This window comes from Lepidochelys kempii, chromosome 7 (genome assembly GCF_965140285.1).
Source record: "Lepidochelys kempii isolate rLepKem1 chromosome 7, rLepKem1.hap1, whole genome shotgun sequence".
Lineage (NCBI taxonomy): Eukaryota > Metazoa > Chordata > Testudines > Cheloniidae > Lepidochelys > Lepidochelys kempii.
The window spans coordinates 627,408-653,595 of NC_136386.1; the positions used below are offsets into that span (position 1 = coordinate 627,408).

Here is a 26,188-nt window from a genome sequence, read left to right on the forward strand (position 1 = left end):
GCCCATATTTCTATCCTTTCCATATCCCCTTGTATTTGTTCTTTGCCCTTCTTGGTCTTTGCAACTCCTCCCAAGTTAGTATGCTCTACTCTCTGAATTTAATTAAGGAGCTCTTTGTAAATAATCCCAGATTCAAACCAGTCCCTCTGGGCACGGCCCCTCATTAAAACACATTGACATTCTCAAACCGCACCACGGGGTTCCAATCCAATCCAGTTTGAATTATATTTTCCAGTAAGGTTTTGTGAAACACTGTATCAAATGTTGTACTAAAATACAGATATATTACAGCTACTGTATTCCCTTCTCCACTTCAATCAACAAAACCAATCACGTTTGTCTGACATAAACTGTAATTTGTATCCCCCATATGCAGTATCTGCTAGGTCAGTGGTTCTCAAATTGCTCTGTGGAGAACTGGCTGGTTGCTGGGTGTTGGCACCTTCTCCTTGTTTCTAGCAGCTAAATTGCTTTAAAAGAAATTTATAAATTCACCCAGTATTTTCCTGATGACTTCTCTGCATAAGCAATAGCAGTCATTGCTACAATGAAGTTTCGCTGATTGTGAACGGAAGGAGAGAAGGTGCTGGGGGTGGTGCTTACAAGAAGCGTGTCAATAAGAGACCTGTGAGCTGTAACCCAAGCTTTGGGCGTTTGAGAACCCTGACTCTAGATATTGGAGGGTTTGTGTTTGTGTATTTTTCTTAATATTTGCTATTATTTTAGTGGAACAGAGGTTAGACTTGTCGGATAGGAACTGCCAGGATTGCACTCACCCTGTCAGAAAATTCACTGCTACATTTGCTTTTCTTCTATTCTCCACACCTTCCAATTTCTCTGGGATTTTTCAGAAAAATTCTCAGTGGTTCAGTAAGTGAATCAAATAATTCCCTTAGTGCCCAGGGCTGCAGCCCAGCCAGAATGGCTGGCTTTGTATGTGTTTGCCTCTCCCCACTATCCCCTTAACTGCCTCTTATTCAAGATATATTTACAAAGTCTTTGTTGCTTCCTACTTGCCCAAATCTCTTCCCTTCTCATTATAGAGCAAGCTTTCAGAGAGCAGTAAAATACGCCTGACCCCTGGAGTCAGCAGGACTCTACCGCCAATCTGCTTTCCTCCTTGAGCTGCTTCCCCTGGGGCATTTGTGAAAGCCCCTTTGGCAGCTTCAACTTACTTTGTTTTCTTCCCTTTTCCCTGCAGAATCTGTATATCCTTGTTTAGTTCCTTCCTTCTCTTCCAAACAACAGCTGCCCCAACTATGACCCTGATTTCAGTGCCAGCAGCTTTCTTGTGCCTCTACCATGCCCAGTGAAATACCAGCCTCTCACTCTGCTCCCCATCTCTCAGGCAAGCTGCCTCTCTGTTAATAAGTGGCCCTTTCCCCTTGACATTTCTCTCTCTTTCACACACACCCGCCCCCTCATGTGCCCTATCCAGTTTCCTCTAGCTCCAGGGGTACTTGGATGTTTTCCCTTCCTACTCCACCTTCAGGCTGTGGCTGAAGAGACAATCTCATGGTTGCCTCCACCTTTGTGCTCAACACTTTCAGTGTTAGTGCTTAGAACTTTATTGCATTGCCAAGGACTGCATGCTTTCCAATTCTCTTGGCTTATAAAGCCTGTGCCCATGGGCCTGTGAGGAAAACAGGAAACCTGACACACTGACCTGGCCAGCAAATCCAGATCCCTAGCCCGTGGGATTTGGTGTGGTGAGTGGGAAAGAGGGGAGGGTGTGTGTTTGAGAGGGCCTCTTGCTCTGCTCCAGCTAGAGGGTGTGATGTGGGCACATTGGTCTTGCAGGGTGTGGCTAAGGTTTAGCTCTGTTCCAGGGAGCTGTTGAGGGTGCTGCTGTCACTATGGTTACTCTGGGTGACTTTCCTTCTATTTCTCAGCCCTCAGCTCAGGCCTTGGGACGGTGGATGTTATGATGGAACAGGAAATGGCATCATTCCCTGCAAGGGGCACTGCCTTTCAGGACTCCTAGCTCTGAGGCTTCAAGAAAGCCAGCCTGGGAGGGATTCATGTCTCTTTGGTCATGGGGAGTCCCTGCTGTTTCCTGCCTCTCCTGATACTTGGCCAAAGGCTACAGACTGTTCAGGCAGCTCAGCCCTCCACAGCCTGGAGCTGGAGCCTGTGAGGGGCAGGGCTCCTGCAGTGGAGGGGGCTCCAGGACAGAACGCCTCCCTCTGTTCCATTGGCCCCTCCTCCAAGGCTGGCCCTAAGGGAGAGATGCCAAGTTACAGCTTTGCTTATGCCAGTGGAGATAAAAGCACCATATATGTTGCGTATGGTATTTGGCACCGGCCTGAGACAGAATCAGAGAGGGGAGGGCCCCAGAGAGGGAACAGACCCAGCAGCAGGGGAGGAAAGACTCCCATCCCCACCCCAGGTGTGGTTTGCATTTCCAGTTGCTCCACCTTATGAGGGGGCCTGGCTGAGGTTTACATTCAGTGCTTGTAGAGAGCCAGATGCCACGACAGCCACATAGGCTGGGCCAAGCAGTGAGGCCCACAATCAGTAGAGGGAGCAGGCAGGGCAGGCCTTCTAGCCCTACACTCTGGGATAGGGAGTGTCAGTCTGCAACCCTTCCTGCCATCCCAGGCAGGATGGAGGTAAAGTACAAAGTCATGGAGGTTGGAATCCCCAGGGGACTCAGAGTAACTTTACCCTGTTCAGAGAATATTCATTTACACATAAAAGTATCAAACGTTCCAGTCTCGGGTGCTGGGTTTCCCTAACAGCAGAGTGCAGAAAAGCTGAGCTGTACAAAACAGGGTGGGGGAGGGTTCCTGCTGTGCTGCAGTCCTGCGGGCGTCCCAGACAGACTGTTGCTTGCGCCAGCTGCATAAGGAAATGATATGGAGGAAACTCAGCTGGAAGCATTCTCCAGAGGGAACATGGAAATTCCAGAGGTTCTTGGGAATGTAGAAATCTGTTAAAAACTCTGTCTTTTTCAGTGAAACAAAACTGCCGTTTGTTGCTCCTCTTGAAGCAGGTTCAGGGGGATTTGGCATCAAACTCCCTCCATATACAACCCCCGAGCAGGGGGAGGGAGCCAAAGCTGGTGAGTCACATGAAATGGGCGGGCCGTCATGGACACAGGGCAAGGTTGGCAAATCCCCAGAGAGGTTGGCAGATTCTGAGGCTTCAGGCTGACGTTATGGAACCATCGGCAGCAGAAAGAAGGCAGGATAGAGAGAAAGCGTCTGAGCCAGGTACCAGTGAGATAAGGGCCCGGCTGCATGTTCTCTACATTATATCCTCTGTGGAAAGAACACAGAGAATCAGCATGTGCCAGCCAGGCCACAACACCTACAGCACCAGAACCCTGAAAGGCAGTGTCAGCACCCCAAGGGGGTTGACGTAATCAATAATAACAATCAGGGCAGGGTGATTTAGTTGGGGATTGGTCCTGCTTTGAGCAGGGGGTTGGACTAGGTGACCTCCTGAGGTCCCTTCCAACCCTGAGATTCTATGATACTGGGACCAGCTTCCTTGTGTGCCTGCAGACCCAGCCACTTCCCAGGGAAGGAAGGGCCCTTGCAGCTTTTGGCACTACGTACAACACCCCTGTGCCAGTTTCTGTATTCCTGGCACCTCTTTAGGGCCCCATGCAGCCACTTGTGTGGAACTGTTTTGCCCACCTGCATTTCTAATTTACTTAGCACAGAGAGCTCCATGCCAGTGACGAGACCCTACAATCATTTCCCAGCTCTTCAGCTGGCCAACTGGAAATTAACCCTTGGAGAGAAAGTGTGGAGATCTCAAAGTCATGGAGGGACCCAGGAGCTTCCTAGGATCCTTATCCAAGTGATACCCAGAAACTCCCTGCACAGGGAGGGCATGGCAAGGTGACAGGGGCAAATCGGGAGAGAATCTCTGCCAGCACATCAGTGAAAGTCACTGCCTGAACCGCTGTTGAGAAGGGCACGCAGACCCCACCTCTGTCCAGCAGCATGGAGTTGAGGAGGACACTCTGCTGGGGCCAGGATTCTGTTCTCACCTGCTATGGAGGAAAGCAGCTCCTGGCAGGTGTGGCGAGTTACACAGTGACTGCTGCTGCTATGCAGCCCTCCCTGACCTGGGGCCAGCAGAAGCTTGTTACTTTTATGGAATGGGTATAAACTGTGTAGCCCTAAGCTACAGTCCTCCTGTACAGGGCCAAGGGGATACGTTCTGCACCACTCCTGCTCTGCAAAGAGGCCCTGCCCCAGACCTGCTGCATTCTCAGCTTGGCTCCTTCCTCACACCCTGGGGGCCCCAATACAGCAGCATGTGACACCATCACAACTCAGCCCCACTGCTTGCCAGTGCGACACCCTGAGGCAGTGCTCTCACGCAGTGTCAGGCCCTTGCTGCCTCTGACTCCATCCCACACAAAGTCCCCTCTCTTCCAGCTTCTCTCACTTTCTGCCACGACAGCTGAGAGGGAAGGGTAGGGCATTCACCTCTATTTGTTGAGTGCTGGAAGGCTCTCCACACTCCCCCATGCGCTGTCAGGCTGCATGGGGAGCACTCCTGGGCCTAGCCCAGGATGGACTAACCCATGGGTTCTCAAACTGGGAGTTGGGACTCCTCAGGGGATCTCAAGGATATTACATGGGGGGTCGTGAGCTGTCAGCCTCCACCCCAAACCCCACTTTGCCTCCAGCATTTATAATGGTGTTAAATATATTAAAAAGTGTTTTTAATTTATAAGGGGGGTCACACTCAGAGGCTTGCTATGTGAAAGGGGTCACCAGTACAAAAGTTTGAGAAGCTCTGGACTAACCCTTTCTGTTGTCCTACAGCCCACCCTACTTAAAGGCAGGAAACAAAATCTCTGCAAAAGGCCTGATTCAGCTTGCCAATAAAACTGTAAGTAAATGCAAGAATGCATTGGATCTAGCATCCCGGGGAGGTAAGGGAGCCCACTGGTATGTACACAGACATATGTAAGAATAGCACACAGTTAACTGTCTCTCTCTGACTCATCCTTCCCATGCTGCTTGCTGTCTTTAGACTGAGAGCTCATCAGGACAGTGACTGTCTCTACATCCCGGGTCTGCACCAGCCAGAGTGACACTGCCCCGCCACCTCAAGAGTGAGGCCCCAGGTAATCCCTCCCAGTATGCACCTCCCCTCCAGCACCCCCATGTACCCCCTCCACCACCCCCAAATACTCCTCCCAATACACACACCCCTCCAGCACCCTTCAGGTACCCCCTCCCAGTACACAGCCCCTCCACTACATACAAACCCCTCCAGCACCCCCAACTGTACCCCCTCTCCAGCTCTCTCTCTGACCGTGTCCTCATTTGGGAACCTGAAATACGGTAACCCTATGTACAGCACCCAAAACCATGAAGCCTTGATCTTGGCTGGGCCTCTTGGTGCTCCTGGGATATAAACAGTGAATGGAGTCCTGGGTGGTCCTGTCCTCTCAAGTAGTGGCAAGATATTGCCTTTTTGGGACTTGACCCATTCACTGGAGCAGTCTGAAGGCGAGGAGCACTCCTGGAGCAAGGCACGAGCTTCAAACAGGCTGTGGCTGACCCTGAGAGTGGTTCAGAACCGCAACCCCTTCAGTCCTCTTCCTGACAGAGAAGGGACAGGCATGAAGGGGGTCACACTGGGCCTGGTGAGCCTGCACCTCCACCCCCCCACACGTGGGGACATGTCAGAACTTGCCACAACATCTCCCCTGCCCCCATCATCCCTCAGACTAACGCGGTTGGACAGAACTGAACCAGCCCAACCCTTCCCCATGCCATCCACACACTAGCTCAGGGGTGACAGCTCTTGTGAATTAATTGTGAGTTGCTCAGTTTTGATCCGAGTTACCCAGGAAAGAATTTTCTGTAGATCTGGCTGGTGAATCTTTCCCATATGCTCAGGGTTTAGCTGATCGCCATATTTGGGGTCAGGAAGGAATTTTCCTCCAGGGCAGATTGGAAGAGGCCCTGGAGATTTTTCGCCTTCCTCTGTAGCATGGGGCACGGGTCACTTGCTGGAGGATTCTCTGCGCCTGGAAGTCTTTAAACCATGATTTGAGGACTTCAATAGCTCAGACATAGGTGAGAGGTTTTTCACAGGAGTGGGTGGGTGGGATTCTGTGGCCTGCGTTGTGCAGGAGGTTGGACTAGATGATCATAATGGTCCCTTCTGACCTTAGTCTATGAATCTATGAACCTGCAGGAGGAGCTCTTGTTATGACGTGAATATCTCCGTTCCCCCAATTTTCAGGATCGGTTACATATGCAGAGCTCTGGTTGACAGAGACCTGTCTTTGCCACAGCCCTGCCTTTGTCAGGCCCTATGTGAGTACAAAGGAGCAGAGGATCCTGGGGAAGTGGGAGGCAGAGTGTCAAGGGGGTCAGAGAAGAGCTGCTGCTGCATACATGGGAGGTCCCAAGGCAGGGTAGGGAAGACGGTGGTGGAGTTGGGGAATTACTGCTTCCCTCCCATTGCTCCAAGATCTCCCCCAGCAGTGGGTGGTCTTGGGGCAGAGGGAGCGAAGGATAAAGAAAATAAAAATTAGTATTCTCAGCAATTTGCACAATTATAATTAGTCATTTTTAAAATTTAGATAATGTTTTGGAGAGATTATTGGATGATTACATACTGGATCAAATTACATACAAAGGATGGAACAATTTTAAAAAATTGAAACGCATTGAAGGTGGGAACTGATTGTTTCTTAAAAAGTCCAGGATTATAAATCTAATTACTGCACTCAGAATGGGTTTTGCAATTAGGCCAAACTGTGGCCTAAACCAGCAAATTCATTTAGTCTTAAAGCCTCAATCTTGAACTCAGTGCACACTGTCCATCTAGCTTAGGGTCCGTGTGGCAGCCCATTGGTTCTGAGATGTGTGCAGAAAATAGCTCAGGTTTCCAGGAGAATCTCATGGTTCTTTGTGCCAGATTTCTGAAGGCGCTGGTGATCGGGCAGGAGAGTGCAGTGGGACAGGTCAGGGAAGAAAGCTGAGGCAGAGATCTGGGGGAAGGGCAGGGAGCAAGACAGTAAATGGATGGTAGGAAATGGATGGTAGTTCCCCATCTCAGGAGTGAGGAGAGAGTGAGTGGAGTCCCATCTGAGCAGCCAAGGAGTGGTCGCCATGTCTGTGGGTATTATAGGTTGGACATTTTCTCACACACACAAGGGAGGAGCAGAAGGGGTTGAGACGTCAAGACAGGCTAAATATGATTGGATTTAATAAAAAAAAACCCAACACTTATGATTTGGGTGTTAGTCTCAACATCTTTGGGGTTGACTCAGGATTTTTGATCCCGTAAATTTAGTAGTACTGCTACAGGGACAGAACAGAACCAGGCCCAATGCCCCCCACATAGATGCAGACAGAACAGAACTGGGTCCCAACACCCTTCTCTTCCCTGCCCCCCGGCGCGCGCACACTAACTGGGACAGGATGGAACCAGGCCTGGTGAGCCACGCTGCAACACACAGAACTTACCGCAGTGCCAACAAAATCTGTGAGAAATATTAAAAAAGAGAGAGAGAGTTAGGAATCTGCTCTGGGTCTGACTCAGCCTCTACTTCCTCCTGGCTGCGCTGCCACTCAGAGTAAGTGGTTCCCGTGGCACATCTCCAAGCTCTCTGGGGCTGCTCTGAGTTCAAATTCATGACTCATTAGTCTACATCCTATTGATCTGGTCTTGGTTTAGATGCAGTGGGTCAAATACTGTGTGGTTATACTGTCTCCTCCACCTCCCCTCCCGATGATTTGGCTGGATTTGCACCAGCATAACTGGGAGGGGAATGTAGCTTCCTGGATGGAATGGTCAATACACCACACAAGCACATATAGCCTGATCCCTATTAAGGAGAGTGCACCTGCTTAACCATGCATGTAGAAAGCCTGTAGCCAGAGCTTTCCATGCTATACCCAGATATTTTTATGCACACACCTACGGCCATAGACAGATTGCTATATCCTCATGCACAGTAACACACTCAACTCTCCAACCCAGGTCTGAAGAGCCCTATCCTCAACTGAGGCATAAGGGGAATCTGGTCTCATTTGTTCCTATGTTTCCCTCAGACTGTTTGCCATTGAGCCTCAGCCCTACCCTGGATGGACCCTCATCTCTGGGCTGGGTGTTTTTCAGTCTCTGTGACAATAGAAAAGTACAGGGCAAATTTCAGGATCTGTGTTTCTCTGTCAGAGGGAAAACTATTTCTGACATCGAAGAGCTTCCCTGCTCCCAAGAGGAGGCCTGTATTACAGCTGAAAGGGCCCTGTTGCTATGACACAGGCCTCTTGTGCCAGGAGGAAGGGAACAAGTCTGTGGTCAGAGTATTGACCTACTGGGTAGTTTCCAGTTTTTTAGGTAGTGAGGGCATGAGTACAGTTAGTCTAAGATCAAATGAACTCAGCCATGATCTAGTTAAAAAATCCCTAATGGGACTGGTATTTATGTATCTGGCTTTGTCCATAATGAGCAGCATCTGTAGCTAGTATCTCAGTACATCATAAAAAAGCACCGTATCAAACAGCAGTCATCCTAGGGAGAGTGGATATTCACAAGAACTCACTGTAGTTCTGCTAGCACTCCCAGAAAGAGGATGGCTCTAGACTGTTCTCAATGGTAGCAGATGACAGAACGAGGAGTAATGGTCTCAAGTTGCAGTGGGGGAGGTTTAGGTTGGATATTAGGAAAAACTTTTTCACTAAGAGGGTGGTGAAACACTGGAATGCGTTACCTAGGGAGGTAGCAGAATCTCCTTCCTTAGAGGTTTTTAAGGTCAGGCTTGATAAAGCCCTGGCTGGGATGATTTAACTGGGAATTGGTCCTGCTTCGAGCAGGGGGTTGGACTAGATGACCTTCTGGGGTCCCTTCCAACCCTGATATTCTATGATGAGGCAGGAATCAGAGATGAATGTGGGATCTATGAAGCTACTCCAGTGTGGCAGCTCACTTCTAGGAGTTTGCCTAGCATTGTGGATAGAGGCATGTTGCGCGCGCACACACACACAACTGCATGAACTCACACACACAAGCACTGAGTGAGAAACCCTGCATATATTTTGAAACCCCATTAAGCAGGTTCCCTGCTTTTTACAGTTATGAGGAACATGGCTTCTCTGAATTGTTCCTTGTTTAATGTGGATCTGTCCTACCACCAAACGTTTTTGTGAAATCTGTAACTTATTATTCTAGAGACTCTTTGATTTGATCCCAAGATGGCTGTGGACCATCTGCAAAGGGCAGCCTGATGCCAGCACAACTCACTGGGCAGTTTGAGGCTTGAAGAGCTCCCATTCCCATATAGAAGCATGGGCTGAGCATTCAGCGGCTGCATGCAGAGTCAATGTGGAACAGATGGAGGTCAGTGAACCTCTCCCAGTCAGAGGTGAGGGGCCAGGGATTCAGTCAGACCTAGGCTCCCACCCACCCACTGACATACCCTAATGCACCTGTGCTCAGAGCCTCTTCCCTTGGCTTCCAGCTAGCCATACCCACTGTAACTCTAGGTTTAATTCAAACAGATGGTGCAAACTCTAAGGCCAGTAGATTATTGTGATTAATTACATTTCCACTTAGGCCCTTTAGGCCCTTCTGGCCTTTGTTCAAATTTTAGTGATGCCCAGGACAGGCAACAAAGTAACCAACTGAGCAAAGCACAGACAGAATCAAGAAGGCACAGAGAGGAGGACGCTGCCACAAATGAGAGAATTAGAGATATTGTTAATGCACCAGTTATGGGAGGAATACAAACCCTCCTGCTTCAGAGAAGGGACCAGCCTCTGACTGAGGAGTTAGGAAGAAACTTTCCCTACGAGCAGGGTATGCTCTAACTGCCCATTCAGGGGCTATCACACCTTCCTTGGAAGCAGCTGGGCCTGGCTGCTCTCAGCAATAGGAGATGGGCTACATGAACCTGTGTGGACTGCTCCCACCTGGCCATTCCAGTGTTCCAAATTGAAACTGCACTGGCTAATCTGATTGGCTGGGGGACTGAGCCATGCACCAATCTGATCGCTGGCTGGATGGCCATTCTTCAAAAATAAACAAATATTCAGCCAATCACAAATCAGGTTTTATTTTTAGAAATGCTATTATTATGGGTAAACTGGTATCTGACTGGCTGATTCACCATATAAAAATGTACCTTAACTCAATCCAGCTGCAGCAGGGACAGTAGCCTGTGGGTGTCCTAGGACTCTGATCTTGTCATGGGCCAGTGGAGAACTTTGCAGTCTTATAGCACAAGGGACACCTTCCCTTGGGAATAGATTATGCTCTGCTGACTCTACTGCCACAGTGACTCAGAGGAAAGCTGGTTTGGGAGTAATACTAACTGTGCCCTGTCTGTGATAATAAGTCATTAAACCCCCTTCCTGTCTCTGGGTATCTGAGGGATGCAGCAAAGGACGGGGCAGAGGTACTGGGACAGAAGTCTGTCATGCAGGGATTCCCCACCACAATGCACAGATGAATGAGCCCCTTTCCCTGCTCTGAACAGTGACTGACATCCTTGTCACAGAACCTGCCTATTCACAAGCCCAGCAGAATGCCTAGAGCTGGAACCTGCCTGGCAGCTGCTCCCCAGCAGATAGGACTAGCTGGGGCAGATTCTGTTAGGGTTAATTGGGAATGTGACACTGTCCCCCTTGCCCTAATCTTAGTAGAACCATTTGGAAGCCTGTTCCCTGGAGCAGGTTCTTGTGCTGCCTGGAAAACCTAGGGCCTGTAAAATATTTATTAAGTTTTACTGTGCCCCACAGGGTGGCTCAGGATCCTTCACTGCAGCTAAACCTGGAGTGCTCCTCTCCTCCCCAGCTGACCCTATTTATAGTGTTAATTGTGGGCAGGTCTGGACCAGGCTCCAGGAAAACCAGACAGAGAGAGAGAACAGGATCGTGTGTAATGTGGGAAGGTTCTGCTTGCACATAGCTCTGCACAGATCTTGGTGGCTACTTGCACCCCCAACAGGATGGGGACTGGCATCCACGTATCTGGCCAGAGACTTGGGCTTATCAGGTATCTTTCAGGCTTCAGCGCTTTTGGTGGCACCATGGCTGTGAAAGAGATGCTGACTAGATGAGAGGAGGAATAGAGATACAGTGCAGTGTGGAGAGGGTGGCATTGGAGCTCTTAAGTCCTACCACTATCTGGATTAATTTAAGCAGGGAGAGGGGCTGGAAGGGACTCAGCCAGGAGAAAAACCTTTGCTACATCCTATTGTGGAGGCATAGGCGGGATGGGGGCTACAGCTAGGGGTAGGAGTAGTTCTTACCTTTGTTCTCTGTCTTGAACTCCTCATGAAGCAAGTCATTCTGCCGGTTGCCAAGGACAAAGGCCAGGAAGGAGAGGATGAGGGCGTTGAGGATGCCGATGATGGCAAGGATGTAGGCCCAGCGTACAGAACAATCGCCCAACGAGTACTTCCCTGTCTTCTCCCCGCACATGTCCCTGACAGTCTCTGCATCCCAGCCATCTGGAAATATCATGCAGCCCAGCACCAGGCAGAGTGCTGGACAGGAAAAGAGGGATACAGGGACCGGAGGGGGAGAGGAGGGTGGGGGGAGAGAGAGAACAGAAATTTGACAATAGCAGGCTCTTCAATCTAGCAGACAAGAATATAATGAGATCCAACAGCTGGAAGTTGAAGCTAGATACCCTCAGACTTGAAAATCACAGTTGTTGTTTTTTCTTTCTTTCTTTTTTTAAACAATGAGAGTAATTAACCACTGGACAACTCACCAAAGGAAGTGGTGATTCTCCAGCACTGGCAATTTTCAAATCAAGATGGGATTTTTTTCCTAAAAGATACACTGTAGTTCAAGCCCAGCTATTGGACTTGAAGCAGGAATTCGTTCAGGGCAGTCCTCTGGCCAGTATTATGCAGAAGGTCAGATTAGATGTTCACTAGGATCCCTCTAGCTTTAAAATCTATGCATCTCAATGCTCTTCGACCATTAGCAAACAGCTGTGAAACTGGCTAGTAAAGTGTGTCTCATCCCCTTCTAGTGGGTGATCCACATAGATGGTATCAGCCTGCAGCTGCTACTCCTTATTCCATTAGCCCAAGTGGTAGGGGTTGTGCTACCGAGCTAAAGGTTCAACCCTGCTGATGGCCCCTGTGGGAGTCAATAGGGTTCTACATGATGGGATTTCTGGGTGTATATTTTTAGTTTGCTTTCCTAAAAACCTAGGAAATTTCACTTTAAAATTATATTAAAAGAATGCTATTGAGGTTGCAAAGTCAAGCGCTCAAAAGTTAGGAAATGCCAGAGGTAAGGTTTTCTGTCCAACCTTAATTTGGACCCTTGTGCATATGCTTTATGATACAGTCTGCTTCATTCAGTGCAGAGGATGGACCATGGTCACTGACGTGCTAGCCAATATCTCTTTATCATTCTTATTCAATTCATTCCTAAAATCAGCAGGTCTAGATAACTTGCATTCAGGAGTTTTAAAAGAGCTAGCTGGACTGTTAATGCTGATTTTCAATTAGCCTTAGAACGCTGGGTAAATCCCAGAAGAAAGCTAACGTAGTACCAATATTTAAAAAGGGCAAAAAGGATGAGCAAGGTAATTGATTATTTCTGTCAGCCTGAAATCAATCTCTGGCAAGATAATGGAGAGGCTGATAGGGGACTCAATTAATAAAGAATTAAAGGAAGGTAATATAACTAATGCCAGTCAACATGGCTTTATGAAAAACATCCTGTCAAACTTACTTGATATCTCTTTTTAGTAAGATGACAAGTTTGGTTGATAAAGTGTCAATGTAACAAACTTAGACTGCTGTAAGGCTTTTGACTTGGTACCACACAACATTTTGATTAAAAAAACTAGAACAACATAAAAGTAACATGGCACATATTAAATGGATTAAAAGCTTGCTAGCTGATAGGTTTTAATTGCAAGCAAGGAATCATCGTTATGGCTACGTTTTAGTCACTGGTGTTTTTAGTAAAAGTCATGGACAGGTCATAGGCAGTAAACAACAATTCACGGCCCATGACCCATCTATGACTTGTTCTATATACCCCTGACTAAAACTTGGGTGCTCTGGGGCAGGGGGTGACCCAGGACCCCTGCTGGTGCTGGGTGGGGGAGAAGGGGGCTAGCAGGCTCCCTACCCAGCTCCGTGCAGCTCCTGGAAGCGGCCGGCATGTCCCTGCGGCCCCTAGGTGGAGGTGCAGCCGGGGGGGCTCCACATGCTGCTGCTGCCTCGAGTGCCCACTCTGCAGATCTAATTGACCAGGAACCATGGCCAGTGGGAACTGTGGGGCAGTGCCTGCAGGGAGAGGCAGCACACAGAACCGCCTGGCTGTGCTTCTGCCTAGGAGCCAAGGGAGGGACATGTCGCTGCTTCTGGGGAGCCCCCTGAGGTAACTAAGCCCTCACCCCAACCTGTGTCCCAGCCCTGAGCCCATTCCCACACCCAAACTGCTGTTGCTGGGAGTGGGGGCGCAGTGGCCTGAGACTGCCCCAGCAGCGGTCAGTGTGGCTGGCCTGGGGCCGCCTGAGCTGCTCAGGCAGCCCCAAGGCCAGAAGTACTGGCTGCTGCAGAAGTCATGGAGGTCCTGGAAAGTCACGGAAACCGTGACTTCTGTGACAGGCTCGCAGCCTTAATCATCATCAAATGAGTGAGCTTCCAGGGGGTCCTGCAGGGATCAGTTCTTGGCCCTATACCATGGGCAGTGGGTAAATAGGCCAGGGAAGGCTCAGCCTCCGCTGGCGCTGCCGCAGCTGCCAGACCCCTAGTTGCAGAGTTTTGGGGGTAAGTTTTTGATTTATTATGCTCCATGCAGGTTCCAGGGTGGCTGAGGAGGCAGTATGTGCTATTCAGCTTCCCTGGTTCATCAGTAATCTCCCTGGACTCCAAAGAAAATACTGATGAACCCCAGAAGCCAAGTAGCACATAACACCTTCTCAGCTGCCCCAGAACCTGCATGGGACATATCAAAAGTGTCTTCTGCATGAGAGGCTTTTCCCCAGGTTGGCTTGGGCTCTGGGAAGGGGAGGCATGGCTGTGGCTGGTCCAGGGGCTCCTCCAGGTTGCGGGGGGGGGGGGGCTCAGGGATTTGGCCATGGGGAAGGGGCAGGGAGTCTCGGGGCAGGGAGTCTCAGGGCTGTGGGCATGTGCAGAGTCAGGGGCTAGCCTCCATGTGGAGTCCCCCTTCCTACTGCCCATGCCCTCCACTATTTCACATTTTTTTATCTATGACCTGGAAGAAAACATAAACCCATAACTGATAAAGTTTGCAGATGACACACACATTGGGGGAGTAGTAAGTAATGCAGAGGATAGGTCATTCATACAGAGTGATCTGCATCACTTTATAAGCTGGGCTCAAGCAAATAATATGCATTTTAATACAGCTAAACATAAGTGTATACATATAAGAACAAAGAATGTCAGCCATACATATAATATGGGGACACTATCCAGGGAAGCAGTGATTCTAAAACAGATTTGGGGTTTGTGGGGGATAATCAGCTAAATGTGAGCTCCTAGTGTGATGCTGTGGTCAAGAGAGTTAATGTGATCCTTGGAAGCATAAACATGGGAGTCTTGCATAGGAGTAGAGAGGATATTTTACCTTCATATTTGACACTCCTGTGACTGCTGCTGGAATACTGTGTCCAATTCTGGTGTCCACAGTTCAAGAAGGATATTGATAAATTGGAGTGGGTTCAAAGAAGAGCTATCAGAATGATTTAAAGGATTAGAAAATCCTGCCTTATAGTAAGAGTTGAAAGGACCTCAATCTATCTTCAAAGAGAAGGTTAAAGGGTGACTTGATTAGTCTATAAGTACCAACATGGGAAACAAATATTTGATAATGGGCTCTTCAATCTTGCAGAGAAAGATCTAACATGATCCAATGTCTGGAAGTTGAAACTAGACAAATTTAGACTGGACATAAGGCATACATTCTTAATGGTAAGGATAACTAACCACCGGAACAATTTACCATGATGGGACATTTTTCTATAAAATCTGTCCTAGGAATTATTTTGTGGAAGTTCTATGGTCTGTGTTATACAGGACATCAGGCTAGGTCATCACAATGGTCCCTTCTGTCCTTGGAATCTAAGAATGTGTGGCCTCAGGCCTTATTTACTCCCCACTATTTAAACACTGCACTGAATATGGAATTACTGATTTCCTCATGGACATTTCTATGGTGCTTCTCATCATAGGATCTGAGAACTTCACATATGCGAATGAATATATAATTCCAACTTGCCCAGGAGGTAGTGAGGTATTGTTCCCATTGTACAATGGGGACAGAAAGATTAAGGACACAATTATCAGGTGTCCACTGAGTTTGGTTGCCCAATGTGAGATGGCTAGGACTTGATTTTTCAGAATACTTAGCATTATGTATAACACTTCATAGATTTAGAGTGGCACTCCCAGTGACTTTAGGTGCAGCTGAGCACTCAGCACTTCTGCAAATCAGATTTCAGGGGCCTCAAGTTTGGTCCCCCAGAAAATGAACAGTATGTAACCAGTGGCCACCTGTGGTGAGTTTGTTAGCAATAGTTAGAGGCTGGCTCATCAGCTGAAGCAGGAAGATTTCCTAGCACTTTCCTAGCTCCTGTTTGCTGGTCAGTAATTGGAACAGATGGCTCCCTGGTGGTGGTGATGGTTTGGGTGAAACTGAGGGACTTTACCCTGGATTACTGGCTTTGGGTGTTCTCTCTGAATCTGCTTCCGGAGCTTAGGCCTGATCTGGCTATCTAGTAACTTATCTGGCCCTGTCATCAACATATCTGAGTATCACTTGAGATGAAGAGACTGGACAGAGTGGCCTGTGCCTTCATCTGTTACCTGTCAGCGCATTTTGTTAGGTTGCTTTTCATCCCTCGTTTGCACACTGTGTAAGAGCTGGCAGTTTGCTGGGGTGTCAAGGACCCTGCCACACCTCCCTACCCTGGGAGAAGAGAGAGGAGCAGGGCTGACCAGGTGGATTTTAAAATTGCATTTGAAATGCTTGTGAGTCAGGCACAGACAGATTTGTGAGTCACTAGTTCTTTCCTCGGAGGAGAAGTGTGTTGGGGGACATGCACACAGCTGTGAGAGATTCTAGGAGGAGGATGCAAATGTCCCAGCCAGGGCAGAGGAGGGAAGCAATTTCTGATTCTGGACTGACCGGGAATTAAAGTGAAGGGAGGTAGGGGAGCCCTAAAGTTCAGTGTTTGAGAAGTACCTTGCACTAGGCTTCAGCCATCCCAGATACAAAAAGGAGGTGCAGGAAGGATGAGTTATCACAGGCAGACCTTCATAGGGTATCACTCCAGGTGCCTGGCAAAAGAGAATTTTCCTCTCATATAAGTAATGTATAAAAAGAGAGCTCCCTATGACTTCAGCTGTGAGTGCTCAGTACTTCCGCAAATCAGAGCCCAGGGTCTCAGGTTGGGTCCCCAGAAAATGAGGAGCACTTTTCACGAAGTGACTTGCCAAGCAACACACAGGCACCCTGTATCAGAGGCCGGGATAGACTGCAGTTCTTCAGGGTGGGGTTCATCTGCTTAAGCTACAAGTCCATTCTTTTTCATCCTGCAATCCCCTGCCTCATTCATTACACACCTTCTGACAATTGGAATAAATGAGGCAGGGACCCTACAAACATCTAAGCCTGGCTCAGTGAGAAGGAGTTGAATATTCACAGACTTGGTGAGGCTGAGCTGCTCAATAATGACAATACTTCAGTCTACAGCTAGCGGACGTGACAGAGAAGTGCTCAGAGTGAAATGGAGTGTGAGGGACCTGTGAGGGCTGTGAAGGGAGCTGGCAGGACTGGGGGAGAAGCAGTCCTCCTAATATAGGGCAGTGCTAGAGTCTGGTTGATGAGGTGCCCATGCTGTACCTTGCACCAAGCCACTGCAGTAATGGCCACAGTCACTTTAGGCTCTTGTGTTAATGTATGTTTTTAATTCGCCTCAATTTGTGATCTAGCAATGCTCTTCTTGTCCCTTCAGGCTTTTACATGGCTGCCATGGGACCCAAGCTTCCTGCAGGGTTGAGAGTGGCATCAATCTTTGTAAAAGCAATGAGGAGTCCTTTTGGCATATTAGAGACTAACAAATTTATTTGGGCATAAGCTTTCATGGGCTAAAACCCACTTCATCAGATGCATGGAGTGGAACATACAGTAGGGAGGTATAAATACACAGCATATGAAAAGATGGAAGTTTCCTTACCAAGTGGGGGGTCAGTGCTAACGAGCCAATTCAATTAAGGTGGAAGTGGGCTATTCTCAACAGTTGACAAGAAGGGGTGGAAATCACTTTTGTCGTGCTAATGAGGCCAATGTAATCAAGGCCTTTTATGATGAGATTACTGGTTCTGTGGATGAAGGGAAAGCAGTGGATGTATTGTTTCTTGACTTTAGCAAAGCTTTTGACACGGTCTCCCATAGTATTCTTGTCAGCAAGTTAAGGAAGTATGGGCTGGATGAATGCACCATAAGGTGGGTAGAAAGCTGGCTAAATTGTCGGGCTCAACGGGTAGTGATCAATGGCTCCATGTCTAGTTGGCAGCCGGTATCAAGTGGAGTGCCCCAGGGGTCGGTCCTGGGGCCGGTTTTATTCAATATCTTCATAAATGATCTGGAGGATGGTGTGGATTGCACTCTCAGCAAATTTGCGGATGATACTAAACTGGGAGGAGTGGTAGATACGCTGGAGGGGAGGGATAGGATACAGAAGGACCTAGACCAATTGGAAGATTGGGCCAAAAGGAATCTGATGAGGTTCAATAAGGATAAGTGCAGGGTCCTGCACTTAGGACGGAAGAACCCAATGCACAGCTACAGACTAGGGACCGAATGGCTAGGCAGCAGTTCTGCAGAAAAGGACCTAGGGGTGACAGTGGACGAGAAGCTGGATATGAGTCAGCAGTGTGCCCTTGTTGCCAAGAAGGCCAATGGCATTTTGGGATGTATAAGTAGGGGCATAGCGAGCAGATCGAGGGACGTGATCGTTCCCCTCTATTCGACATTGGTGAGGCCTCATCTGGAGTACTGTGTCCAGTTTTGGGCCCCACACTTCAAGAAGGATGTGGATAAATTGGAGAGAGTCCAGCGAAGGGCAACAAAAATGATTAGGGGACTGGAACACATGAGTTATGAGGAGAGGCTGAGGGAGCTGGGATTGTTTAGCCTGCAGAAGAGAAGAATGAGGGGGGATTTGATAGCTGCTTTCAACTACCTGAAAGGGGGTTCCAAAGAGGATGGCTCTAGACTGTTCTCAATGGTAGCAGATGACAGAACGAGGAGTAATGGTCTCAAGTTGCAGTGGGGGAGGTTTAGATTGGATATTAGGAAAAACTTTTTCACTAAGAGGGTGGTGAAACACTGGAATGCGTTACCTAGGGAGGTGGTAGAATATCCTTCCTTAGAGGTTTTTAAGGTCAGGCTTGACAAAGCCCTGGCTGGGATGATTTAACTGGGAATTGGTCCTGCTTTGAGCAGGGGGTTGGACTAGATGACCTTCTGGGGTCCCTTCCAACCCTGATATTCTATGATTCTATGATTCTATGATTCTAAGGTGGCCCATTTCAAACAGTTGACAAGAAGGTGTGAGTATCAGCTGGGGGAAATTAGTTTTTGTAGTGACCCACCCACTCCCAGTCTTTATTCAGGCCTAATTTGATGGTGTCCAGTTTGCAAATTAATTCCAGTTCTGCAGTTTCTCATTGGTGTCTGTTTTTGAAGTTTTTTTGTTGAAGAATTGCCTCTTTTAAGTCTGTTGTTGAGTGTCCAGGGAGATTGAAATGTTCCCCTACTGGTTTTTGAATGTTATAATTCCTGATGTCAGATTTGTGTCCATTTATTCTTTTGCGTAGAGACTGTCCGGTTTGGCCAATGTACATGGCAGAGGGGCATTCTTTCCCGTGAAGAAGAGCCGCTATGTCCGTATTTAATGTTTAGTTTGTCTCTGCTGTTCTCTAGGAGAAAGAGGTGTTGTAAGAGCCTGGGAGGGGACCAGAGTGTCCCACCCTAACTCTGTCTTTCAAGCCTCTTCCCTATCTGTAACACGGGGTGATGATCCTGACCCATGCTAGGATGATGATGGCTAGTTAATATTTATAAAACTTTGTGGAGCTTAGTGCCTCATAATAGTAAATTGGACTGAGCTCTCCATTACCAGCATGAAGGCAGGCGTCAGGGTGATGGCTAGGGTCGGGAAGGGCAGGGGGAGAGGACAGATGGTTGTTACAAACTGTGTGCGCATGTGCGTGTACCTGTATGACACTGTCTGCACAGGTTTTCTAAGGGCCCCAGGTACTGCTGGCCTGTGTCTCTAGCCCACCCTGTGCTCTCTGGGTGAGTAAGGGAATGTCTACGTTGCAATGTGGGCTCAGACTCTGGCTCGAGCCCAAAGCCCCCTTCCATCTAGACACAATTTTGTTGAGTCAGGCAGTAAATCCTCCAGGCCTAGGCCCAGGCCCTAGGACCCAGCAAGAAGGCAGGTGGGTTGGAGCCCAACCCTGGGACTTGGGTCCAAACTCCATTGTTTTGCTGTGTGGGCTCAGCTCAGGTCTGGGTCCCGCAGACTCGTGTCCTGAGAGTCTGCCAATGCTATGCCACAATTCCATGGGGAATTGTCCTTTCAATCCCAAGATTAGCCAATCAAACCACCAGGGTTGCTTCTGTTTCCTGGGAGTCAAGTACAGCTGTTTGGGGTTTAAACCTTCCATTTATTTATTCTGACCACTGAGCTGTAAACAGAGTGAACTTTCTTGGGGGTTGGAAGTGGTCACTGATAAGAAGTCCTCCGTTGCCAAGCACACTGCTACCTGGTCACGTGATCACAGCCAGCTTTTTGGTAAAACTGGTGCGAGACGAGCAAAACATTTGACTTCAGTAAGAGTTCCAAGAATGACCATGCACACCCAGAAATAGCAAAGAAGCTGGCAATGTTGGGGATTCACCGGATTGGAGACCTGGTCAGCCAGGATGGCAACTTTCTCAGCCCCTGATCCAGTCTAGGACTGGAGAAGAGCCAGCAGATGCCTGATCAGGCTAACAAAATTATTCTGGTGCTCACACCAATTTGCAAGGAGGCTTTAATGCCAGAGCAGCTGCAGTGCATCCTGGATCCACACTTAGAGGAGCTATTTGATGAGTCCCTGGAGGAGCAACGTGCCATGGTGCTGACAGCAGACGAGGCAGAAATAGTTCTGGACCCTGGTAAGATTCTGGATTCATTTGTAGGGAGAGTGGTCACTTTGGATGAGCTATTACCAGCAGGAGAGTGAGTTTGTGTGTGTATGGGGGTGGGGGGGTGAGAAAACCTGTATTTGTGCTGGAAATGGCCCACCTTGATTATCATGCACATTGTAGGGAGAGTGGTCGCTTTGGATGAGCTATTACCAGCAGGAGAGTGAGTTTGTGTGTGTAGTTTTTGGAGGGGGGTGAGGGGGTGAGAAAACCTGTATTTGTGCTGGAAATGGCCCACCTTGATTATCATACACATTTTAAAGAGAGTGGTCACTTTGAATGGGCTATTACCAGCAGGAGAGTGAGTTTGTGGGGGGGGGGCGGAGAGTGAGAAAACCTGGATTTGTGCTGGAAGTGGCCCAACTTGATGAACACTTTAGATAAGCTATTACCAACAGAAGAGTGGGGTGGGAGGAGGTATTGTTTCATGGTCTCTGTGCATATAATGTCTTCTGCAGTTTCCACAGTATGCATCCGATGAAGTGAGCTGTAGCTCACGAAAGCTCATGCTCAAATAAATTGGTTAGTCTCTAAGGTGCCACAACTACTCCTTTTCTTTTTGCGAATACAGACTAACACAGCTGTTACTCTGAAACCTGGATTCATTTTGTGGTTGTTAATATAGAGGGATGGGAGGTATTTCTGTTTTATGACCCAATGCAAAACTTATTGCAAGCTGCGGGTAGCAGCATGTATACACTGAGGGCAGATTGCATGCTTCCTCCTTGGCATTACATGACCACCACATGGAACTCAGAAGGGAAGCACAAACAGTGAAACAAACATTTCACATCAAATTTTTCCTTGATACTCACACATTTTTATAGAGATGTCAGTGCCAAGGTGTTAAGAGTAAGAACCTTATAAGGCCTTCCCTTTTAGTATGCCGCTCTGTACAAATCAGCCACAACACAGCATAACAAACTGTCTGTAAACAGAAAAGGAGGACTTGTGGCACCTTAGAGACTAACCAATTTATTTGAGCATGAGCTTTCGTGAGCTACAGCTCACTTCATCGGATGCATACTGTGGAAAGTGTAGAAGATCTTTTATACACACCCACAGTATGCATCCGATGAAGTGAGCTGTAGCTCACGAAAGCTCATGCTCAAATAAATTGGTTAGTCTCTAAGGTGCCACAAGTCCTCCTTTTCTTTTTGCGAATACAGACTAACACGGCTGTTACTCTGAAACCTGTCTGTAAACAGTAAACTGCATAGGGGTGATGGAGGGCAGGTACAACGTAGTGCATGTGTGACAAAATCAATATCCAACATACAGTTTGGGGGTTTGTTTGCAGACTAGAAAATATACTGGGATATGTGGCTGGGGAATGGCTGTGTAGTTCTTTGCGTGTCTTTGTTATCATGTGTGCTTGCATGTAGTCCATAGGTAGATGTAGTCAGAGCAGGCTGTATAGGAAGCTGTAGGGAGGCAGTAATCCATGTGGACACTAATGCAGCATCCTGTTGATTTCCCCCATGAATTTTGACCCAGTCCCAGGTGCTGATAGCTGCAAACTTTTCCTGTAGTAGAAACTCCAGATAGATAGTCACAGTTTGTGTAAGGGTATATTTTTCTGGGCCCAACTCTGTAGAACACCTGCCCACTCCACTTATAGATGTACTTCTCCTCAGTCACCGTCAGCTTGAAAACCCCTATGCCATACATGGCTGGCGTTCCAGCAGCAGCTTGGAATAGAATGTCCCTTTGCCTTTCAAGAAACTCCAAGATTGTTATGTCCTCCAGAATATGGAATGCCTGAAAGGATAGAGAAAGCTCAGGTAGTAAACCACTGGCCCCCTCCCCCAAGCTACAGAGGTCTGCAATTTTTAAATATATAGCATTTGTAAATTTTATCTTGTGTTCACTCTTTTCACTTTGATTAACTCGGTTGTGTTCATGGAGCTTCTGGGCACCAAAGCATTCTTCTGACAGTATACTGAATCAGAGTTTTACAAAATATAATTTTTTGGCCTTGAAATTCCACAGGCCCTTTTCTCAGTGAAGGCACTGAACATTTTTTGAAGTACTGAGATGATGTACGATTGGAAAACTATTCCCAGAAAATAGTTATCAGTGGTTTACTGTCAAGCTGGAAGGACATATCGAGTGGTGGCCCGCAGCGATTGATCCTGGTCTGGTTCTCTTCAATTTCTTCATAAATGATTTAGATAATTGCATAAAGAGTACGCTTTTAAAGTTTGTGGATGTTACCAATCTAGAAGGGGTTGCAAGTGCTTTGGAGGACAGGATTAAAATTCAAAATGATCTGGACAAACTGGAGAAATGGTCTGAAGTAAATAGGATGAAATTCAATAAGGACAAATGCAAAGTACTCCATTTAGGAAGGAACAATCAGTTGCACACATACAAAATGGGAAATGACTGCCTAGGAAGGAGAACTGTGGAAAGGGATCTTGGGTTATTATGGATCACAAGCTAAACAGGAGTCAACAGTGTATCCCTGCTGCAAAAAAAGCAAACATCATTCTGGGCTGTATCAGCAGGAGTGTTGTAAGCAAGACACAAGAAGTAATTCTTCCACTCTACTCAGCACTGATTAGGCCTCAACTGGAGTACCGTGTCCAGTTCTGGGCACCACATTTCAGAAAAGATGTGGACAAATTGGAGAAAGTCCAAAGGTGAGCAGTAAAAATGATTTAAGGTCTAGAAAACCTGATCTATGAGGAAAGGTTGAAAAAAATGGGTTTGTTTAGTCTGGAAAACAGAAGTCTGAGAGGGGACATCAGTTTTCAAGTGCATAAAAGGTTGTTGCAAGGAGAAGGGTGAAAAAATTGTTCTCCTTCATCTCTGAGGCTAGGACAAGAAGCAATGGGCTTAAATTGCAGCAATGGAGGTTTAGGTTGGACATTCGGAGAAACTTCCTAACTGTCAGAGTGGTTAAGCACTGAAACCAATTGCCTAGGGAGGTTGTAGAATCTCGTCATTGGAGGTTTTTAAGAACCAGTTAGACAAACACCTGTCAGGAATGGTTTAGTTATTACTTAGTTCTGCTTTGAGTGCAAGGGACTGGACTAGATGAGGTCCCTTCCAGTTATCCACTTCTACGATTTGATGTCTACTTTCAGGGCTTTTGGCCTGTGCAGGCCCTTGTGTTTCAGCAGCTTAGCCTACTTCAGCAGGACCCTGGGATTTTGAACTGTCAGAGAGCAGTCCAAGAGGAACTGTTTCCATGATGAAAGTATGGTGGACATTCTAGACAGGGCGAACAAGCAGGTGCAGTACCCAAGCAAAAAGGATTCATGGCAAGGGGAAAGACACAGACAGGTTGCAGGGCATGAGGACAGAATTTCAGTGCATGAGAAGAGGCTGGCAGTAAAGTTTCTGGAACAGGAATGTTGCTTGAGGGAGGAAGATAGAGTGCTCCAGAAAGACCTGTTTAAGAGGCTCCTGTTGCACCCCCACCACATCCTGAGTCCCCTACACAGTACCATAGGCTGCAGACCAGGAATATATTGGACAATTCCATGGCTGGGTGGCCCAAATGGGACAACACTAACTGGACAGGACAAAGGTAGCTCCTACTGGCATCCACCCCCATGCAGTGGCTCTAGTATGTGCTAAACACACAAGAAAGGGAAAGGAGATTAGGGGGCCGGAGAACTTTCAAAAGTAGGGCATTTATTAGTTGGCACTGGTTTCACTGTTTGTACTATTCACAGGGTTTTCTTTATGCACTTTGTTTTATTATTGGCTTTGGTTTATTACTGGTGTTTTGGTGTTGCAATGACAGCTGGCCTGCCTAACAATGCTTTAATATTGCTTTTTTTTTAATACAGTGATAAGAAAAGGCTTTTATTGAATTAAGTTTTTACCATTATTGCATCACATCATATAATGTGCATTTTTAATAAGAATGATAAAAACATGTAAAGTGCAACTGAGAAGTTGCATCCAAACACACTTTCTCAATACATCTATTCTGATCAATCCACAATGAAAATCCACAGTTCATGTCACACAAACCATTGTCCCACGCCATTATATTAACAGTCATCTCATCCACAATTAACAATTCATGACAATTAACACCCCCCATTCTTAGTATACAGTGACAGTACTTCATTTACTGTGAAAGCTGCTGCACAAATACATCCATAAACATACTATTCTCCCTCTTCCATTGGCCCAGGGAAGTCCATAGTGTGGGTGTACAAAGCATCCCTGATTTCTGTTGCCTGGGTGCATCCTGCTCCAGCTATGACAGGTACGCTCACCCAGAAAATGCACCAGCTCAGCAATCCATTACTATCATAGGGCCACTCAGGAACAAGTGGCTCACCTTTGGATTCACAAAGACTGTGAAGAGCACAGCAAGACACAGTGATGCGGACACTGGAATCCAAACAGTTCTATAAACAGCGCCAGAGGGATTTCAATCTGCCAAACGCACAATCAGCCACTTTTCTACACCTACTGAGAACATAATTAAACTCTTTTGCCAGTGCCTCTGAGATCAAGGTATGGTTTTATAAGCCAAGGCAAAAGGGGGTACATGGGATCCCCCAGAATAAGAGTGGGGATGGTTACTTCATGTATGACAGTGTCATTTCCTGGGAATAGTGTCCCAGCCTGACTATAAAGGTAGACTCCTGATCAGTGGGAAACCCTGGTGACATGAACATTTCCATAAATTGACCTTTGTGGTCCACAAGGGCCTGCATAACAATGGAGTAGTACCCTTTGTGGTTTATGTACTCATGCTCCTTGAGGGGAGCAAACTATAGGCATATGAGTCCCATCAATGGCCCCAGTGCAGTTTGGAAACCCCATTCGCTGAAAACCAGCAATTACTTCAGGGATATTATTTATGCCCACTACCACCTTTGGGTAAATCACACTCCTGATTGCCTTAAAAACCTCCACCAACATCTTACCCACAGTTGACTTTCCATGCCAAACTGATTAGCAATGGACATGCAGCAGTCCAGGGTAGCCAGCTTCCAGATGGTTATAACAACCCATTTCTGGACTGCATGTCCATCCTCATGCCTGTGTCATTATGCTTAGGGTTGAGGCAAGCTGCTCACAAAGCACCAGAAATGTAGCTTTCTTCATGTTAAAGTTCTGGACCCTCACTTGATCATCCCAGATCTGCTTGACTATGTGACCCATCAGTCTCTGCTTGTGGCCCTGCTCCAGAAGAGCCAGTCAGTGTAAGAGAATCAGCAGCTATACCAAGAGCTGTGAGCGGCATCAGCAGTTTGAGTCTGCCATGTCTGTATCATCCTCATCCTCCTCTGATAGGTGCCTTTGGTAGGTCATAAAATGTCACAAATGTCCACCAGTGTCTCATGGATGCTCTGCTCATTTTCTGAAACAGGAGTGAAACTCCAAGAAAGACAATGGTGACACTTCTGTGTTGCTGGCTCTGGATGACGGGAGCATGCAAACCCAAAAGGTGACATGGCAGTTTGTGTTGGCAGGTTGTGACCACTTCCTCTAACGTGGGAGGTGGACAGTCAAGTTTTCCCACACTGCACCAAAAACCAAGGCCTACAGTTGCTACAAGTGGGTAGGGTGCTAGAAAGCCTGCCTAAGCTGGTTTGACTTGGGTCTGTGTAATCCAGTGTAGACTCCTGAGCACAAGCGTGAGACCTGGGTTCAGAAATTCTGAATCTAGGCTCAATATTCATCTGGACACTCAAGCCCAGGGTTACGAACATTGAGCCAGTGGGCTCAAATCCCACTGATCTTTGGGCTAACACTGGAGGTTAGGCATACTCTAAGTTTCAGTGTAAGCCCAGGAGAAACAACTTTCTCCTGGGCTTGGTTTCCTCTTGCCTCACTCAGTTGCAGGTACTGATCACATTTGGAGCTGTCTGAGTTTATCTCCTACTCTTATGTGCAGCCTGGCTGAGCCACAGAGTATAAATCCCAGAGTTTATCTAAGGGATCTTGGGTCCCCACTTCCCCCATCAAATATCTCTCACCTGTTAGTCAAACTAGGCTTTAGCAGATGGAAC

At 47.5% G+C, this 26,188-nt stretch overlaps 1 protein-coding gene across 3 annotated transcripts in view; it reads right to left on the reverse strand.

Moving 5' to 3' along the window:
- Positions 1 to 200: 200 nt before the first annotated feature.
- The window catches only part of LHFPL4 (LHFPL tetraspan subfamily member 4), a 70,207-nt gene continuing 44,219 nt past the window's right edge, over positions 201 to 26,188 (reverse strand). Inside the window, exons 2-4 of one of the 3 annotated variants that reach the window (XM_073350795.1) lie at positions 11,246 to 11,482; positions 7,458 to 7,474; positions 201 to 3,263 (exon numbers count right to left, since the gene is read on the reverse strand). In XM_073350795.1, the coding sequence (XP_073206896.1) occupies positions 3,255 to 3,263; positions 7,458 to 7,474; positions 11,246 to 11,482 (263 nt within the window). In that variant the 3' untranslated portion in view covers positions 201 to 3,254. Of the gene's footprint in view, positions 3,264 to 5,267; positions 6,980 to 7,457; positions 7,475 to 11,245; positions 11,483 to 26,188 lie in introns of those variants that run through there. The other 2 variants (XM_073350797.1, XM_073350796.1) reach the window with 2 other exon arrangements.